Below are 21,525 nucleotides of genomic sequence, written 5' to 3'. Positions count from 1 at the left end.
TTTAAACTTGCGGATTTTCCTTATTTTTTTAGATATCTTCTTCAAATTTAGACAAGTAATTAAGAAAACATAAATATATATATAAAATTCAAAGACACTTTTACTTCTGTTGTACTGCAAATACTGATTGTGTCAATTTTCATATAAAGCAAAAAAATATTTCAAGAAAATACAAGAATATGCAATATTTTTTCATAGAAAAAAACAATCAGCATAAATATTTAACACTTGAATGATTTCCATATATAGTTTAAATATACACATGAACACCTAAAAAATCTACAAACATATTTTCGCAACACAAAGTGTGTCTACCCGGTAATACCTTTTTCCACTCACACATTTTTTTTTCCTTTTTGACTAATAATTACAAAATATACACAATCTGGCTTGTTTGATGTTTTTTTTGTGACACTCATGGAATTGCATGAAGCACATATGAATGTCAATCAGTTTTTTGTGTGAATGGTAACACTCATGGGATTGCATGAAGCACATATGAATGTCAGTCAGATTAATTTTTAGCGTCATCCTACTGTCCACGAACATTGACTCATTGGTGACCAAGGCCTCCTACCCAAGCATGCCGTCGTTGCCTCATGGGGACAGAAATTTCATGATCCGCTGCGTCGGAGGAATCTGAAATTTTAATAAGCAATATAATACATAAATGTTCATTGTAGTATAATGTAGTATGCATTACTGAAACAATTTGATGATAACACAAGAAAGATGGTGCTTGTTTCTTGACCAAACTTTATTTTTCTATTACTTTACAATTAAATAAACACTTTACTCAGATCTGTAGCAAAATAAAAACAAACATGCATAAATCATAAAATGTATATTGTATTTTTGAAGGAAACAAATAATACAAAAAACTACATCATATTTGCTATATATTAACAGCAAAGAAATTAAAATACACACCTGAAGTTTTTATTTGGACAGGTGTAGTAGGCATAGATGACAGATTGGAAACTGTCTTTTCACTGTAAGGTTCATCCGAATTCCCGTCAAACATGTCCGAACCAAATTCACTTTGGATAATCACTGTCATTCACGATAAAATTCAGCACTTCTTGTCCAGTATATATATGTTTACTTTTAGCGGGAGCCAAATTCATACAAACACATTTGTCCAAAATTTAATCAAACTTTAAATGGTGGTAGAATTGTCATTTGTTGACGTATTAATTTTCAAGAATCAGGAAGTGAACTGTTGCCAATTTAGTCTCGATCATCTAGACGCTTGTATCCGGGTCTAAATCGTTCATTGAGTCTAATTAGAGCGGCTGCATGATTGAGCCGGTGCTTTGATAATTGTAATTATTGAAAAATGCGGGGGAAAAGGCTACATTCTTCTAAACAAATTAGCGCTCGTAAAAAATATAACATTTTTTTAAGAAGGTGCGGGCGCAAGTGATAAAAAAATAAAAAAAATTTTTTTGCTTTTCTGAAGAAATAGGTGCGGGAAATCCGATGAACAAGTTATTAATTTGGTGTGGCCTTGGGGTATTCTAAAACCATCTTTAAGATATCAATTCATCGACTTATATACAAATCGCACTGTGCTTCTTTGGTGTGAGTTGCTCGACGATGCCATTTCTGTCAAAATAATAGTGCATGAACAACACTAACAAAATAATATATAAAGTAAGTCGTTAACACCTTTACTATTTGAATAACAGAAGCCAACTCAATGAGGCATCTTTTTTTCTTCATATTTTTATGAATGTACAGGTCATCGTAGAAACACAGTAATTTAAGCACAGTTGTAGATAACAAATAACAATACTACATAAATAATGTAAATAAAACTGTATTAAAAATTACAAATAATATTGCATTGAAAATTGCATTGAAAATTGCATTGAGTATACCGATTAAAACTGCACACACAAAGTTGTATTCACCTAAAGGGAATTAAATAACGCAAACGTTTGTTATCTAATCATTGTGCTGTTTAAAATCCTCACACTGTCGACCGTGAGGTGCTGGCCAGCCCAGGATATAGTCGCCGACCCTTTCCGGTATCATCCTCATGAAGCCAAAAAAGATATAAGCGTCGTATCCAACTGGGTAACACATCCTGGGATATTTTGCAAGTAGCGCATGCGCCATCGCTTCAGCAACGCTCTGAGGTCGATTGCTTACATACTGTGACGCCAAACGTACACCACCCATAACTAAGAAACAATAATCATAATAAAGATATTTCAATTAGGCTATATCTCCCAATAAAACTAAAAATATGAAAACACTATTCAGAACATCTAATTAACTTATATGTTCTAAACACTTACACCTTAAAATTGACATTTATATCTAGTCAAATAATGTCTTAAATAAATAAGTGGTAACTCTTCAGTGTTTCATCCTATAATTACTCTCATATAATTATCAAACAAAAATAGTTTACTGTATTCTGCAATATTTCCTCCATAGACGTCTTGCTGTTCCTTTGTTTCGGTTTTGAACCCTTTGTGTACCATATTAGCAAGACTCTCCTGCTCTGTAAGATTCGTCCTAAATCCTCCTGGCTCAATGGTTATAACCTTAAGGCCAGAGTTGAAGAACTCGCGCCTTAAAAGAGAAAAGACGATTTTTCAGATTTAATTTAAGCGAAAGCTTAAAGGCTTGGCAATAAAGCAAGGTATAAATTTAAATAATAAATAAGTATTTACGCAACAATGCTTGGTGCATCTGTTGAATAACTTGCAAATATAAGTGAATTGTGCTAAAGGCTATAAGAATGTTTATATTCAAATATTGTGATGTCACGTAATGACAAGAAGATCATTTTTCTCGTGAACGGTTAATAAGGACACTACGAACGCTATTTATTATCGCGTTTGATGTCACATTTCCGTTCGACCCTACCTGAGACAAGAACAGAACATCTTTAATGCCGCTTTGGAGGTTGCATAATTTGTAATTCCAGGATAGGCAACGGTAGACGTCGCACTACAAACGGTTACCACGTGACTTCCTCAGTAATGGCAGAAACGCATGTGCCACTGATAATGTCCCCGTTATGTTGACGTGTAGAACACGCTCGAAGTCTTCATATGACGTACATTCCGTAGGCGAAAATGTTGACATCACACCATCGTTGTTGACGAGACCCCATAATTTTGACATAGTATTATTTTATAATTAAAATGGTAAAAGAAATAGGTAATATTTTTTGTATATGAATTTCACACTTTCACTTTTGTACAATAATTTAATTCCGAACTTGTTAAATGGATGTACAAATGAGATAATGTGTCTTTTTGTTTATGTCTTAATAATATACCAGAAGTTACAAAGTTTCTGAGAAACTCGAATAGAAATTAATATTTCTTACTATTGTCGTTTTTCTAATCATTTAAGACCATCAAGTGCAAACAGTATAATATCACCAACCTTCACTTCCAATTCTTCTTGAAATGAAATCCAAAGCCTTCTTCACAGATTCGCGTTGTGTTATGTCAACGACGAGGGTTTGAAGATGACTGGACGTCTCCGACTCTAACTGCGCGGCAACTTCATCTGTCAAGAACCCCGCAAATACCTTCACCCCTCTTTTGTCTAGACTTTTCGCGAGCAAGTTTCCGAAACCTGAGTCACATCCAGTGATAAAAACACTGTCTTTGTTTAATTGACCCACCACTTTTCGCGATACAATTAAATCTACAACGAGGTATGAACTTGTAATAAGAATGAATGTAAAACATGTGAGAAATGCGGCCGATAATACCACTCTGTCTGCACATCCTAAAGACGTTGTATCAAACAAAAAAATGCTTAAAATTTTGTCAGATATTCTAAATATATTTTCAAACATTTTATTCCCTTGTTTTGTTATGTCCAGACAGTCGAATACTGCATCATATCAAAATCAATTGAATGCGTATTTAATATAGGCTATCTTGTAAAAGATTACAGGGATGAAAACGAGGTATACGATATAACATCACACTTTTGAACCCCATTTTGAGACGTACTTCAAAAATAAACGATTGTTGAACCATTTAAATGACATACACTGATATCGTTAATTGCAATCTTATCTGAACGGTCATGGTTTTACAGATTCTTATAATTGTGAAGTGAAAACACAATTTTAATAAAATAATGGAAACCACAGCGGCAAGTCCAAGTACCAAACCTTTGATAGATAAATCACAATATTTGCAAACATTTCAAACAGAACGAGTGATCAGTGATCACCACATATACATTCACATTTTAATATATACATATTTTGAGATGTTAGTTCTAAATAACAAATTGATAACAAGAATGCACCAACATCAATTTCCAAATAAAATTATATAGTTTTTAGTTATAAGAAGCCACTTCAAATTGAAAGCTATGATCCGGTGAAGAAATGTTCATCCACGGGTTGCCAATTCATTCCGGAAGAGACTTGGATCCCGTTGTGCGGCGGTGAGTCGAACCTGCGACACCGGGAGGACAGTCAAGTGTACAACAACTAGACCACGGATCCGCAACCTATGGTATTTAAGATAGCAGCAACAATATTTGCTCATGGTCAAACAAGCAGGTCTATAAAGGTGTTAAAGTATCAATACCGGTCAACATGATTGTCCTTTAACCTTGATGGCAATCTGAAATAGATCAATGCTATACAACGGAGCTACGAAATCAACATAATCGGCAATTCTTTTGTTATTATCCCGGATTATACTAAGAGATTCAATGTCACTGACAAAATACAAAATGTTTTAACTCCAGTTAGTAAACATAAGCAAGAGATCATCTGCTTTTCCGGTAATTTCAACAGACTTCTAACTACAAAAAAAAAGTGTATTTAACAATTCAGTAAAATGATCTAAACCGGTTTCAAACTGTGTAAACCGTTAAAACTGGAATAAGTGTGTTACTAACGAAAAACCATGGTATTTAAGAGAGTAGCAACACAAGTTCCCCATGATCAATCAAAATCAGCCCTGTAAAGGTGTTTAAGTATCAATGCATATCAACATGAGTGTCCTTTAACCTTGATGTCAAGCTGAAATCGACCAATGCTATACAACGGAACTACGAAATCAACATAATCGCCAATTCTTTTGTTACTATCCCGGATTATACTGAGTGAAAAACTGATAAAGGGCAATATATCTAGCCCCCAGTTAGGCAAAATAAGCATGATATCAACTGCATGTACGGTAGTCACAACAGACATGTAACTACAAAGAAAACCGTGCGTTTGACAATACAGAAAAAAATGATCTAAACCGGTTGTAAACTTTGCAAACCCTTACTGGAACCATTTTTGTACTAACGAAAACGCCCTAATAAGCACTTTTATATTTTTCTAGCAATTTGGAATCGATAGTGGTGTAATGGTTAAGTTGCCTTTTAAATAATTTTAATCATCGTATTGCTCGTCCCGATTTTTATGGTGATGTTTTAAAGAAAATGCGTAAAATTAAAATGTTTACAGCAGGCAGTTGGGCAGATAGACTTAATGAATTACTTTGATTTTATTTAAACCGTGGATATAAAGGAAATATTATGAAGAGCACTTGCCTTCTTGTATTTGAAGATGAATACCTGAAACAAAATATTGGGTTGAATATAGCATCCTTTCATAACTAAACTTTCAGTGCTTTGATTTTTATGAAGAATTTGCTAATTCATGTTATCTTTAAAACCGTTTTTGGCGGACACGTGTTGCCTGACTCCGAGTGTTTTGGCTGTGACTTAAATTTCTTCAAATATTTTACGTTTTCAAATCATTTGGAAGGAGAAAATAGCATATACTAGTCGCTTTTATTTTTAATAATGTTTTTCTTTGTTTGCTCCCAGTTTTAGTACAATGATGCTTTTTATTATGAAACTTTATGATCACACAGTTTTAAACCTTTTAAGGCAGACTGTGTATGAAGCTTTTGGTTTCTAACGATGACTGCATCGTATCTTTGAAAAGTATTTGCATTAGGTGCTCTGAATTGTTTCCCTCCGTCTGCAGATTGAGTTGGGATCTCTAATCATTGAAGTACTTGGGGTTTACCATTTCGTTTTTTATTATTATTTGTTTTATTTATAAGTTTCCTCAAGTTGATGCATACTTTGATAAGATTTATCTTTTGCGTTTTATCTTTTTTAAGAATTGTTGGGATAAGAGTGAGGTTTGTGCACATAAACTGGTTTAAATCCCCAGTAAATTTACATTTTACTGACCGTTCCAAGGCGGTACCTAGTAATTTTTGATAAACATACCAATTATATATATATATATATATATATATATATATATATATATATATATATATATATATATATATATATCTACTACAGATATTAAGGTGACCATATATATATTAATCTAGGCATTATGGGGACCGCTGGATTAAGGCGACAAAAATTGGTCTCCTTAATATTTTCAGTCCAGATTTGATGTATCAAATGTCAATAAAAATGTCCATTGACAGTAAGTTGATAAGCTTGAATGTTTATTAACGAGATCATTTCATTGTTTTAAATCTTATTATCTTTTAATATCAAAAAAAATATTCTTAAACTTTTGTGTGTGTATATTTGTGTATCCATAAAAATAGCTATTAAGGCGACCAGGGAAAAAATCATAATTTTGGTCAAAAATAGCTATATACTCAGCATTTTTTATTTGTTTTACTTTATTTAAAGCCTATTGTATATTATCCCGAAGTTTCAATCCATAAAAAAACAGAAATAAGGAAATTCGATATTTCGTGTACCACCAGCATCCAAATTTTCAAGTATACAGAAATTTAACTTTCCGGAATATAACGGAAATTTTCCGGGTATCTCCGTGGTACCATCTCCGTGCAATTATGCAGTATGGCGTTCATCTCTTACGGAAAGAGAATGGTAACTTGGTAAGTGTTTAAAATACATATTCAACGTTTTTTTCGTTTATTTTTATGACTTTTGTACAGTAGTATAAATCGTCTACCCTTTGGATGGAAAGCAAATGATTTATCCGGATTTTGTTCATCCGAAACTAAATCACTAGTATCAACATCCGGTGTAATTTTTGCTTGTATTTTGGAGAAACTCGATTGATTTCTAGCAAACTTGGTTTACCACTACATCGTCGCTTATTATTATTTGGTATGTTTCAATCTAAAAAGGGATTTGCTCCCTTAACATCTCAGATTTTAATAAATAAAAGACGAAATGATACAAATGCCTTACATTTTGTTTGTCAATGTCATGTCATTAGTCATTCTCATCACCTTTGAATAGCAGAACAGAACGAACACTATCACCAATTCGTATTGTGGCTTTTTGCATGTGTCTTAAATTCTCATATTTGATAATAAATGCAACAATAAAATATTTCCCTTATTCTGCCACAGTTATGCACCAGTCAACCATGGCCCCCAGGCAGGTCTTGTTTATACCGGGGATAGCAGGGGAAATAGGCCATGTTTTTACGTTCCAGGTGGACCGGCAGTGCTGAGTGAATGCGGTGTTATTTTTTTTGCGCTGAAAACGGGGAATGGGCCTAACCTAGGATGTCCCCAGGGGCATTTGACTGGGATCTGGTCATTTCGTAACCTTACCATTTCGTAACTGCTGAATCTTGGTTATTTCGTAACCATTTTGTTAGTCAATTCGTAACCGTCAAGAAATCAATTGCTCATATGGTAACCACCATTTAACAAGGTGATAAATAGTACACATAGCACCTCGTTAAGTGTATTGTTCGAACCTGGATGTATATGGCACAGCAACCATGACACCAATTGGGAGACATTACTCAAATTCTCACTAGTAACAAGCCAATAATTTATGTTACTCAATAGTTATTAGATATATATATATCATGCTAAATTAGAAATGATTTGTTATACTACCAAAATATGTTAATTATTTTCTTACATTTTGCTTACTTATAAACAATAATTTAAGACTGATCGCGATGTATTTTTGAGTAAAATTACGTTTACATAAATGATCATTCTTGACCTATTTCATTGACTTTATTTGTTTGAATTGTTTAAAACGAACAAAATTGTGTTCTGTTCTTTTCTCAATTGATCCATATTCTGCATACTTTATATCCGAAACCAACAAAAAACAGCCTAAAATTATTAGTTATGGTACAGTGGAAACTCACTAAACTGGATCTCCACAAAACCGGAATGCTCGGGATACTGGAATTTTATCAGAGTCCCGGTTTCCCCTTCTATTATCAATGTAAAAAAAATCCCTACAAAACCGGAATTCCGGATACCGGACAAAAAATCGAGAAAAATTGTTAGTTGTCAACGTAATTTTACTTCACAAAACCGGACGTTTATTTGTTCAAACATGTCAAATTAATTTTGTGTATAAGGAATTCGCGAATCACGTGTCACTTTGTTTTGACAGCCGGTACGTCTTTAAATATTACACCTGTGATGTTATGTTAACATGATAATCGATAATGATGATTGCGCTGTGGATTGACTGTTGCGCGATAATCAAACGATAATCAAACTTGTAAAAAGAAAATTGATTAAAACATTTATTTGTTTGTTGCAGAAAATAAAGAACTAGAAACGTTTTTTTAGTGATCATTTTGAAGGGTTGTTTTATCTAAAGACTTCTATGATTGAATCAAATTAGAGCGGTGCTTTAATTAAACTATCAAACATACTAAACAAGCATTAAATTACGAGAGATTCATCTCTTCCAAAGGATGTCGTACCTTTCCAGGTGGGTGTGCATTGATTGATTGATTGTGAGTTTGTGTAAATGAATAACTGTGAAACCATAACCAAATGTTGGGTTGTAAAGGTGTGGATGTGCATGCTTCACATATTCTCCGTCCTTTTGGCATACTGGACCGTCATCAGACACTCTGCCATGAATGTTAGAGAGTTTAAAGCTATTTCTTATTTTCCTGTGTAACTATATTGATGTTAGATTAAATTTACGCCGCCGTGTTACTGAGTAACAATTTGAAATTGGGCCAAAATCATCAAGCTAGAGCTTTGCATAATCTTTTTCAAACTTCTGTGAGATTTCTGCCCTTGACAATATTTGCTCGCAGCCCCCCTTAAAGTTGCACTTCATTCAATATTTGAAAGCTTACGGATACACTTTTTTGTTAATTTGAGATCTTAATGTGGCTACTTCTAAGTAAATAGATGCTCAAAGTAAATAGATGCTCTGGGTGTTCACTGGGTGACAAAGGCTACCCAGTATTGGTTGTTTCTTTTTTCTGAAAAGATGTTTCTAGTGAATTGCCCAGTTGCAGTGGTTTTGACGCCACAGAACCAGCATAGCTCCATGACAGATATATATGTTTTCGTCATTGATGTCAGTACTGCTGTATTGGAGGCCTCACAATTTCTGTGTGGAAATGTCATCTGATACACTCATAACGGCGTATTTCTAGCATAGCTTTCACAAGTGCATGGCCATTCTCTGTCATTTTCAGATACACTGTGTTTTGTGTGGATAAGAAATGCAGAGTGGTACCACCAATCACCTAAGCCACCATTCCCCTAACAGACAATAGGCTCATGGGGACAGTTCCTGCAATTTACAGAAAAGCTCTCAATTGTAGCCCTACGAACTTCAGGTAAGCAATAAATCTGGACTTCATATCTCTGTTCTCAATGTAAGTTTATACTTCATTTGAACAAAACATAGGGCCGAATTCAGAACAATCACTCTCACTCACACTCAATGAGTTAATCCTCTGTAATCACATAACGGTCGAAATATTTTCGAGTGAAAGGTATATCCGAATTCACAGGTGTGAGTGGGACATTTGTGAGTGCTCGGCTAGGCCACTTGAACCGCCCTCGAGGATTGGTTGTGAATAGGAATTGAATGAGTGTATGTGAAAAAAGTACATGGCAAGTAGAAAAGATGAAATATATCAAATATTTGGAACAAATAAGGGACATGCTCGTTCCCAGACAATATTTAAGAGACCGGGATAATCCATTGAAGTACATGTTCATTCAATAACGTGGCCATCTATAAACAAAACAAATTCAAAAGGATGCGCCTATCATATATTTGTTTTGTTTCGCAATGATCTTGAACCCCCAGCAATGTTGATGTTTGCAATTCATCAATGGCTGCAAAGACAGGCAGCTAAAGGTACGTGAAGTTAGCATCCTAGCGGCATGAAGTTAGCGGCCTAGCGGCGTGAGGTTGGCGGACTAGCGGCCTAAATTTGTTATCTATTTCAAGGTTCAATGGTTTAAATGGAAAATAAGATAAATCAATGTTTTTAGTCGTACATTAGCGGCCTTAAATTGTTTTCTACTTCAGAGCATTTTTATATGAGTTTTCTTCTAAAACAATGCTAAAATAATTGTTTTCCTATGCAAAATACATCACGCTTGAGCGGTCTTGGGGCGTGAACTTGGCGGCCTGGTGGTCTAGCCCCTAAAAATCCCCAAGACTCAATCCAGCAGCCCATGAAAAGGGGGAAATGCTGATATTCGCTAAAGGATGTCGATTTATGAAAAGGACATTTAATTTATCATTGTTTTAGAAAAGAACGCATATAAAATGCTTTGGAATAGGAAACAATTTTAGGCCGCTAGTCACATGAGGCGGCTAGGCTGCCAGGCCGCTAACTTGACGCCGCTAGGCCATTTCATAGCATGGTAAGGGAATTGATATGTATTTTCCAGCCTACTTTCAGCTGGATTATTATTACTATTATTATTATTATTATTATTATCATCATTTTCATCATCAGCAGCAGCACCACCACCAGCAGCAGCACCACCAACACCAACACCACCATATCATCATCAACATCATCATTATTATTATTATTATTATTATTATTATTATTATTATTATTATTATTATTATCGTCATCTTCATCCATTTTCCCCTACATTTCTTGAGTTGTTTTTCACTCCGAGGTGTTATTTCCCCATAAGAAGTAGATTCATTCGCTAATTCTATCCATCTGCTATTTTTTCAACTTCCATTTTTTCAACTTCCATATATTATTTTCAAACGCCCAAGACCTCTTTATGTAGAATACATAAGCAAGATTATATATGAATACATATTTGAATTACGTGATACAATGGAAAACGGCTATATATTTAAAACAGCAACAACAACGACAACAAAAAACATGCATTTAAACGTATTTTGCAACAGTTATTTACAACACAAAACGTTTATTTTTATTAACCAATTGTTTTAAAATGTAAATTTCAGTTTCAGAATAACACTTATTATCATTTGTTTGTTGCCATAACTAACAATAAGGTACTCAAATCTCAAATAAACATATGTTTACAATGTATAATGTAAACATCACCATAGTCAAACAGATAATCCGATATGATCATGTTAACATACGTGTATAATTATATACTGTATTGCTCGCTTGATGAAGTGGAGTGTTAGCGAGGCGTGTGAATACAAACAGATCACTTGAGTGTCACTCCCCATATTCCACTCAAGTGATCATTTGAGTGTCCCTTACGGGAATGTGGTTGGAGTGTGAGTGAGAGTGGATGTTCTGAATTCGGCCCTTACAATTTCAGCATCAAAATCCAGGTTTAGATCCCAGACCGAACTTTGTCTCCTTCATTAAACTTAATTTCAGATGTTCTATAAGCCACATACATGTTCACTACTTATGACGGATAAGAACTTTTGCAAATTGATTATAAATGCGTTTTCCCAGATTTACACCCTCCTCTTGCAGATACTGCTGATGGTGAAGCTTGGGTGCACCGGGCCGGTTTTCCAGCCTTGTGGAATCAACATCTCCAGCTGAACTGGGGCCGGGAATTATATAAGACTCCTTAGCAGCATGGTGAGCTTTTGCTTAGTTATTTCCAGGCTCATATACCCGGCCAGACTTCTGCGTTTAAGCTTTCCTTTCGTCATTTTTTTAAATAACGTATCTCAAGTCTTTCAATGAAATCACAACTGTGACACCTTTGGAGACTAGATTTAAATTAAAGAACCATTATGTGTAGAAAGCCTTTTGGGTGATTTAAAATCAAATTAGTAAACAGGATTCTCATGGTTCATGGTTTATAATTGGCCTTGTGGACCTTTCATTCTTTACTTTGGTAACAGCCGCTTAAGTATGTAAGAACGGGGTGGGGGGGGGGGGGGGGGGGGGGTACAGATGTGATAGTAAACAGTGTTTAATAAGGTATATTTGTTTTTATTTTTTCACCATTTTGAAGGTACTGATTTTGTTAAATCAGGGATAAGTAACAAGTTTAACACAAACACTGTAACATGTTCTTTATTTCAAATAAATCTATAAATTATCTCTGGAGAATTTAGTCTGATCTCCATTTCTCAGAAAATGTAGCTGTCTAAGTGTCTATTCCATCAATGAGTGTCACTGTCTTTAAATTGCTGTTGCGGTACAGTTTAAATAGCAAAAGTTTTATGGCCCTGCTTGTTTGCAACTCCTCATTCATTTTTGTACAGCGAGAAAAGTAAGGGAATTCTAGAGATTTACTAGAATTATGGATTGTTTTTCTTGAGTTACACAGTACATAAGGAGGAATAAGTGTGTACACAACTCCTCATTTTATTCCTGTTTATTATTTACATATGTAACATAGATGTGTACAAGACTTAGAAACATGACATAAAAGAGCTCACTTTGATAAATTTTCTCAAAAAAAGATATCTTTACTGTTAAAGTAAGAACTTTTACTGCATAGTAAGTAATGTCTTAATGTTATAATTGTTTACCCATGTTGAATTTTATTTGGCAAATTTATAAGAGATTTAAATATTAAGAAACTCAGCCGCTAAAGAGGATATGATTATGACATACTTTTTTTAAATCTTTCGAACATGAGTTTTTGAGTGAATATAAGCGAATGTTTCGAAAATGCATCTTTTACTTGGATTTTATAGATTGTTATTACGAAATAAAGTATGGCGAATCAAACGAAGTGTTAAAGCCAAGCTATTGATGGCTGAAACCCTTCAATAAATGTTGATATGTGCTAAAATATAGTCTTTGAAGTCCAAAATTTTGAAATGCGTTACTAACCCGATTCAACAAAAGGCTGTTGCACAATCAGTTGATTGACATAATCACGTGATAAATCAATAACTTCCATTAAGGTTAAAATATTCAACACCTTAGTATGAGTCCCTGTGGGCGAGTGGATAAGCGATCCGTTTTTTATTCTATGTGTTATCTGCACCCCCATGTGCTTGCTCCCAACTTGAACAAGATTAATTTTTAATACTTTACTGTAAAATGCAATTTAAGTATAAAAGAAAATCAACCTGGTTACTATTATTTCTGCAATTTCAGTACCAAGGAGTAAAATAAATATACATGTAAGTGTTTTCAGATGCATTACGAGCAAAAATATGTTTGATGCCAAAACATGAGAGAGTCTCTTTAAACGGAAAAGTTTTGGCAGTCAGATGGTGATAAATGTAATGCATAGCATCATCGCTCTGGAGTACGAGAACGTTGTATACAGAGTATGTTTTTACTGAACATGCGTCTGTTTATTTTGATGCCATAAAAGGTTTAAACTGTTTAAAGGAACTATAACATTATGAAACAACAAATCTGATTACAGATATCAGTGGCAGATCCAGGAATTGACTTAAGAAGGGGTACGTGAAACTCATGGGCTTAATCTTTCCACATCCGCCCCTCCCTCAGAACAGAAATTGAATGGCTTAAAATGTTGGACCGGGGTGGGGGTTAGACTCCCCTAATTTATAGTCCGAAATAGTGCATTTTTATCTTAATATTGTATTTTTTCCCGGTATTGATTGAGAACGTATTATAAACGGACGATTCAAAGGGGTGGGGGACGGCGCGCGCGCTGGGACCGATCCCCCCCCCTGAATCTGCAATTGATTACATGCATTAAAACCGTCTCCGTAGCCTATTGGTTAAGGCGTTCTATACCCTTCATTCAATTGACTTAACACTTCACACAATTGTTCAGGACCATCAGCCAATGAGGTTACATAACTCCATAATACAAGTTATGGCCCCTGATTGACTTCGGTTAAAGTTTTAGGCAAGTATAATTTAAGGGGAAGTTGGAATTTAATAAATAAAACTTCCATGGGTCACAATGAACCCAATGAACAATGTTCTTTTATCATGAGCTAACTGTTCAAGCGTTAACAGACACATTCCTGTGCAGACGAAACTTTTATTGTTTTACAAGCACAGAACTTGTATTTAGCATTTACAGTTTCTATATAATTCAACTGAAAGTTCTATTTAACCATAATATATCAAATATTAAGTCACCATTCACTAGCGGATTGAGAAGGGGGCGCAATCGTCTTTAAAATCGTCCAAGTTTACTTTTTGTGTCAATATATGAGAAGAAAATAAATACGCACATAATGCATCATTTCCGACTACAAATTGTTAAAAATTTCTTGATTGAGTAACCCTCAATCCTCCTGCAAACGCCACTTAGTAACGCCCACTTCTAACGACAATTCCTGGATGCGCCCCTGGTCATTATATTTTTTGTTTATCAAACGGTACACATACCAAGTGACTGAAGATGAATTTCATTTAATGAATGAGATGGTCTGTAAAAGATTTCCGATGAATATCCTATGAAATTTGCAGTCCTCCCGTTTCGACCGGTCATTGTTTGTGGATTTATTACACACAATTATATAAAAATACTATTACAAAGTTGTCTCTTAAGGTTACGGGAGCCTTCACTGTCAAAAGTAAGATATATATAATTTGTCCCCCTAATGCCATAAAATATGGATGGTCCCCTTAATGCCTCAAAAATAATATAATATATACACTGGTCTCCATAAACCCTTCGACATATATACCTGTCCCCTTAAAACCTGCAACATACTTACAAATTATTAAGGAGACCGCAAATTACGTATATTTTTTGTTAATTAATTTAAGAAGCCTAAATTTTGTACACATAATAAATGATCATTTCAATACTAAATTATCAACAAAAAAGCAAAAAAAAGTATAAAACAAAAAATATACAAATTGTCTCCTTAATGCCGTAAAATACATACGGTCTCCTTAATGCCCTAAGTAGATATATATATATATATATATATATATATATATATATATATATAGTATTTATGCACTGTGCTGTTTGTAGAGTTGTGTGCTGTTCTATGTTTCTTGTTTGTGAATTTGTGGTCTATGTCTTTGGCGTTGCCTATTGCCACTAATCCGGGTTTTTGTTTAAACTTTTTGCTACTGAGCATGTTTCTGTAGCTTTTTGCATATATAATGATTGCGTTCATTGCACGAGAAATTTTGTTTTAGAATCATCTCATTTTAAAACATGAATAAACACGGATCACCATGCGGACTATGACGGACTGAAAAGATGACACAATATAATTCCATTATTGGTGCAGACACTAGTTTTCAGAACTCCTACAATAACAAAAATAGCTTTATCTGGTAAGTACATTTTGCAGCAGACAACTGATCGTGTTGACTCAAAAGCTTGTTACCAAACATTCATGTATACTGAGTAGAACACAAACAAACCGGCCATTAAAACGGTTTCATAACTGAATTTAATTCTTTTATATTGTGGGAGCAATACTATAGATATAAAGTAGGTCATGTTCTGTCTTTGCGGTCACGTGACCAACTGGTCGATTTGTATGCAATTGACAGGATAAAAAAGAATGAATGGCAAGCCGTTTCAGATACTTAAACTTGCAGGAAAATTTGTTGAAAAAACTTTCTTTCCAAAAAATGATTTGGGGTTATTGTGGTTCTTTTTTATATGCACATTATTTGCGCATGTTTTTTAAGAAATTTATATTAGACAATACTTACAGATATTTTCAAACAAAATCAGACTATGACATACATATAACAATATCGCTACTATGCAACAATTAAACATTTAACCCATTTAAAGCAATAAAAGGCGAGGTAATCTTGTTTCTAAAGAAACAGTCTCTCCACTTAAGCATAAGTAAAATAAACAATTGTCCAACTTGAAATCATATCCGAAATGACCCCAGGAGCACTATGATCATCTCGACAGTTTAACAGAGAAATTGTAGCAATAATATTTCTTACCATGATAAAGATAGTTGTTTTAATTTACAGTTTATTCTCCATTTTACAATTAATCAACATTTAACAACAGCAGTGGTTATATATCTACATTGTTTTGTTATTCGCTCACGTTGGGTAACTATTTTGTTTTGTATCCCTGTTCACTGTAAGCGGGAAACCAACTTAAAATAATTCATCTACTGGTCATGACCAACCTCCATATCAGGGTAAAGGGTCCTATGCTTTTGATCGAAGCGCATTACCAGCTGACCATCCGTTCTCAGATTTTGATCGGAAAATGATTTTCGGCTCAAGGATACCACCACTTCGACCTGTGACCCTATTATCAACAGATCATTACTCTACTGGTCATTACCGGCCTGTCTACCAAGTTTGAGGTCCCTGGGCCCAGGCGTTCTGTAGCTATTGATCGGAAATAGATCTTTAGATGAAGGACACAACGGCATTTACCTTTGACCCAATATCTTAATGTCAATAGGGTTTATTTGCTGGTCATGAGCAGCCCTCCAAACAAATTTGATGTCCTTAGGACTATGAGTTCACAAGTTGTTGATCGTAAACCGTGGGGACGGACGGACAGGCGGTCCGATTATTTTTTGCCTCTCTTCATGGATACATAACTGAGTACGAATAGGTTTCTTTAAACAATAAACATAACACAACCGAATATACCATTTATTAACCATATGGTCATTAAACCCATGTAGCCAAAGATAGTACAAAATGGCGTCAAATACTCACACTCATACATGCCTTCCACACATTTGTAGCAATCAAAATAACAAACACTGTAAACATTGTCATATGCATATGTTGTTAATTGATCGGAAACTGAATATCAACTGAAGGTCACAACGATCTTGACTTTCAATCCCAAACCTTATAACTTTTTCCGATTATTTCCGATCGAGGACAGTGTGTATATCGCTAAAGGAAAAAATATGATGTGCTGAGGTTTCCCTAGATTTTTGGAGGACTTTAGTATATCGATGCGTTGTACAAGTCTAATTTTGATAATTTTGATGATGAACAAGGAGTTGTTGAAAAGAAACACTTAAACTGTGGAAGGTTGGTCTATCTACATGTATAGCTGTACTTCTGTATATTGACTGTATATTGACTTCTATAGACAGGTCATTTTATGACAAGTGAACATTGCCCTCGCTTGAATACTTGAGTATACTGTGGATCTTTAAAAGCGTTGACATGTAAACTATTCAATTACCAATATGAACATGTATTATTCGTTGATAAAATGAGTATATCTACTTCTTCGCCGATCAGTACGGTTAAATCAACTAAAAGCGATTTCTCGGTATTATCATCACCCGAAGATCATTTAAAACTTTAGAAAAATCGTATTAGTACCGGAACAAGTGAATCGGGAGGCGTATATATTTATACGATTGACGACATGGATGAGGCACAACTTGATCCTGCTATCACTTCAATGATAACTCATAAGACTCATTTGGTTAAAATATTGAGCCTATGTTGAAATCCATTGTCACTGGGGTTATATCTGGCTTATCTGCAAAAACCTACTGAACTGACTGACAAAAATGAAGGACTGAAAGCCCGAGTTGGAGGACAAAGTTGATGCTGGTTATCAATATAGCAGGCGTAACATATTGCGATGGTCTGGAGTGTAGGAGGAGAGAGACGAGGACACTGACCAGAACGTAATGCCGATTTGTAATGACATCGGCGCTCAGGTCACCATAGAGGAAATTGATCGCTCTCATAGAACCGGCAAATTTGTTCCAAATACTAACCCCCGTTCCATTTTAGTTAAGTTTGCTACCTATCGAGCTAAACAGTAGGCTTTCAAGTTGAAATCAAAACTAGTGTTGCCACAATAAAATCTTCTTCAATGAAGACTTGACAAAAACACGTGCAAATCTGCTCTTCCGTGCTCGTGGTGTAGCGAAGTCTGGTCGTGTCGAAGGCACCTGGTCGTCAGATGGATCAGTTCTTGTAAAGATCTCATACGGTGATTCCTTCGCTATCAAACGGAATCTGACGCAGATATAGCCAGGTCGCGTGCACCAATGAGAACTTACCTCTTTACCTGAAGTATACCCGCACATCCATGCGGCTTAGTGACTCGATTCAACTGAAACTACTTTGTATAAGAGCCTTTGTATCGTGACTAGCTAATACTTTTATTGGTCAATGTTACATATATTTAAATTACCTGAACTTATACATTACCTTTAAAATTATGGTTTATTGTAGCCTTTTCTAATTTACTTACATCATTGAAATTTTATTATTGCGGCTTCTTAAACAAAAACGATTGTTAAACTACGAAACAAATTGTTTTTGTAAAATATTGTTCATGATTAAACAATTTAAGCTAGTTTGACGGATTTTCAAAGTTAAATATAATTGAAAAAATAATATATTTACAAGAAAGATTTTACTACTAATTTGATGCATTACATGTGGCTTGTTAAGTTAAATCTCAACAAATCAGAATCAATGGTAATATCTCGGAAACCGAACAAGCCAATTCATCCGCGTGTGTTCATGTTTGACACTGATATCCCGTATGTTAAACCTCACGAACACACGGGTATTTTCCTTTTTGATGAAGGCAATTGACATGCTCACATTTACTATATTAAAAAACAGCTTGGTTAACATCATGAAAAGTCTACGCTATCAATTGGATAGGAGGCCTTTGGAGGTTATTTATCTTTCTTTTATTAGGCCAACCTTGGAGTATGCGGATGTCATTTGGAATAATTGTACACAGTATGAAAAAATTGATCTTGACACAATTCAAAACGAATGCGAACGTATTGTTACTGGTTGTACTCGCCTTGTTTCTCTGCGTCTGCTTCACGTTCAATCTGGCTTTTAGGGCTTGGAATCAAGGCTTGATAAACACAAGCTTTAACTTTTCTACAAAATGAAAAATGGTCTCTCCTCTGATTATCGTTCAAGTTCGATTCATCGACAGTCGGTCAAGCATCAACAAGATCACTTAGAAACGCATCCAATATATATATAGCCTTCGTACACACACATCACATTTTATGAATTCATTCGTTCCTTCATGAATCTCAGCATGGAATAGACTCCCAGCTGAAGAACAACACATTGACACTGTTTCTGGTTTTAAAGCTCACTAACAGTCGGATCTTTCAAAACCAAACGTCGATTACAGGTCATTCAAACCCACTAACGAAATAATGCAGTTAATTGAACCATCACCTCTTTGTTAAAAATAGTGTTCCCTCATCCCTCTGTTCGTGTGAAATACAGGAGACAACGTATTATTATCTTCCTATCTGTCTCTATACTGACCAAAGGAGACTTATGCTCAACTCTGTGGAAACTCTGACTGACGTAACGCTTCGCAATTTACTATACGGTGATTCTGCCCTTACAGAAGAACAAAATAGTACATTGTCCAGAAAGACCCTACCCAGGACACATATTTGTACATAGCTACACCGGTCACAGTAGCAAGGTTACATCGTTTATGTATAGCAATTACATGTGACATTTTATAAAATAATATATATATTGTTTCAAAGTAAATCAATGGAAGAACAATATATTAGGCATGTATTTTTTTTTCATTTTTCATGATTTATTGTTATTTTTATGAGTCTTAAAAGATAAACATGCAATTATATCCAGCTCTATAACATTGATCAAATATAGAAAATAATAAATTTTCTTTGTAAACAAATAGTTATTATTGTAAACTTTTTCTATTGAAAGGAATATTAAACAAATTACAGGAAAATATCGAGACAGGTTATGTTTGCTGGCAGGGGAATAAAACCTCAAAGGTTTGAGATTGACCACTAGTACAGGAATTCCGTTCTGTTCCGTCTGTTTTAAAGGGCTTTGATGGTGCTGAGACTGCTGTCTTTAAAGTTAAATTCAAGACTAATTTTGATGAAAAACATCAAAGATCTCCCGAATGTTGTTGAAACAGTTTACTAGCATATCAAGTTTGAGGTACCTGGATACAAGCATTCTTCGGTTATTGAATGAAATCGGACTTTCAGCTCAAGGTCACCATTGATCTCAGCCCAACGGGCTTCAAAATAGTTAGAACTCTGATCATGTATGAAGGAACTCTACCAAGTTCGAGGTCTGTAGGCCTAAGCGTTTTTCAATTATTGATAGGAAACTGTGTTTTTTTTTTCAGCTTACGGCCACAACGACCTTGATCTGTGGCCCACTGACCTCAAAGGTAAGCTCAAACCGAAAATAGGGTGGTGATACAACCCGGTACCCGGTAGCACTTTCCAGTGATTCCGAGATATTATCAGATGACAAATCTCGGTATTAAATGACTCGCGTTTTATTGCCTATTGAAGGAATGATTATCGGATAAAGATCATTGTTTTGTAGTTTTTGTTTTACAATAAGATTATCTAGGTGTCATCTCGAAAAAGCCATGGGCCATATTATCCGAATTTCAAAAATCGAAGGTAGAAATACGGCTAGGGTACGAAATGACTTAATTATTTATCGGCTCCTTACAGAACAAAACACATTTTCATCGAATTAATTAAAACATTGCTTGTAATAATATAAAAAATCAAATATATTCCCTTATTATCACATTGAAAAGAAAACACACAAAAAAACATTAATTATCAGATTAAAAGCTACTATACCAATGATTTATATGACTACATTAATGTATCGGCATTTTGAAGATGAAAACACATTTTCATTGCATTAATTAAAATCACATTAAAAAACCCGTAAAAAACAAACAATCATTATTAAATTCAAAGCTTCTATACTCAAGATTTACAGTATGTCAAAATTGTGTAATTTTACCTATTAATATATGCTTATTATGTTGTTTATCATATTCAAGGCCATGGTAGATTAGTGTGGACATTGATACCGGGCTTATCGATACCGGGATTTCTTAAGTGAATATTCTATAACCCGGTACCGACTGTGACGTAAAACCTGATATCAACATAATCCGGTACCATAAACTGTGATACCGGCTTTTCCCAATATCGATACAAGGTATCGGTTTTGAGCGTACAGTTCCTACATTTTTCCTTAGCTTTGGTGAGTCGGGTCTTGAGGTTCCTAAACCAAACTGTAAAACAACCGCAGCCTACGATATTGGGGGCGAGTTATTAAATACCCATTAAATGTGCCCAAATGTTTGTAATAACGGTATAAGAAAAACGTTTTTTTTTTTTTATGCTTCCTTTTTCTTAAATTAGTTTATACAATTATTTGTTTGTAAAAGTTGTTTTTTACCAAACAAATTTTATAGTTTTATTTTACATTACTTATTTGGCTGGTCCATTTTGATCCCGTGATGCTCCATGGTACAACATGGAGACCTTTCGGCGACGTCAATGATGGAAAGGAAAACCTTTATAATGTAGACTCACTGCCGGCAGATTACAAATAAGGCACACTGAAATTCCATGATATGTAAGGTATTTTGAATTAACAACAATTGTATTTGT

General features: G+C 34.7%; 1 protein-coding gene and 1 long non-coding RNA gene across 4 annotated transcripts; one reads left to right on the top strand and one right to left on the bottom strand.

Moving 5' to 3' along the window:
* Positions 1-1,950: 1,950 nt before the first annotated feature.
* On the bottom strand, positions 1,951-3,980 carry LOC128237632 (retinol dehydrogenase 7-like). The gene is made up of 5 exons (XM_052953221.1): positions 3,968-3,980; positions 3,412-3,762; positions 2,972-3,065; positions 2,423-2,586; positions 1,951-2,189 (listed from the first exon to the last, which is right to left on the bottom strand). The coding sequence occupies exons 1-5, from the start codon at positions 3,978-3,980 to the stop codon at positions 1,951-1,953; spliced, it is 861 nt and encodes a 286-aa protein (XP_052809181.1).
* A 2,827-nt stretch (positions 3,981-6,807) lies between these two features.
* On the top strand, positions 6,808-11,800 carry LOC128238289 (uncharacterized). Of its 3 annotated transcripts, none has more exons than XR_008261663.1 (3): positions 6,808-6,875; positions 9,431-9,574; positions 11,690-11,800. It is a non-coding gene; the product is annotated as an uncharacterized LOC128238289 (long non-coding RNA). The 3 variants fall into 3 exon arrangements; XR_008261661.1 differs by lacking the exon at positions 6,808-6,875 and adding an exon at positions 6,888-7,110; XR_008261662.1 differs by lacking the exon at positions 6,808-6,875 and adding an exon at positions 8,668-8,703.
* Positions 11,801-21,525: the final 9,725 nt, after the last annotated feature.

The sequence above is a fragment of the Mya arenaria genome, chromosome 6 (assembly GCF_026914265.1).
Source record: "Mya arenaria isolate MELC-2E11 chromosome 6, ASM2691426v1".
NCBI classification, from domain to species: Eukaryota; Metazoa; Mollusca; class Bivalvia; order Myida; family Myidae; genus Mya; species Mya arenaria.
This window is presented reverse-complemented; position numbering and strand designations above follow the sequence as displayed.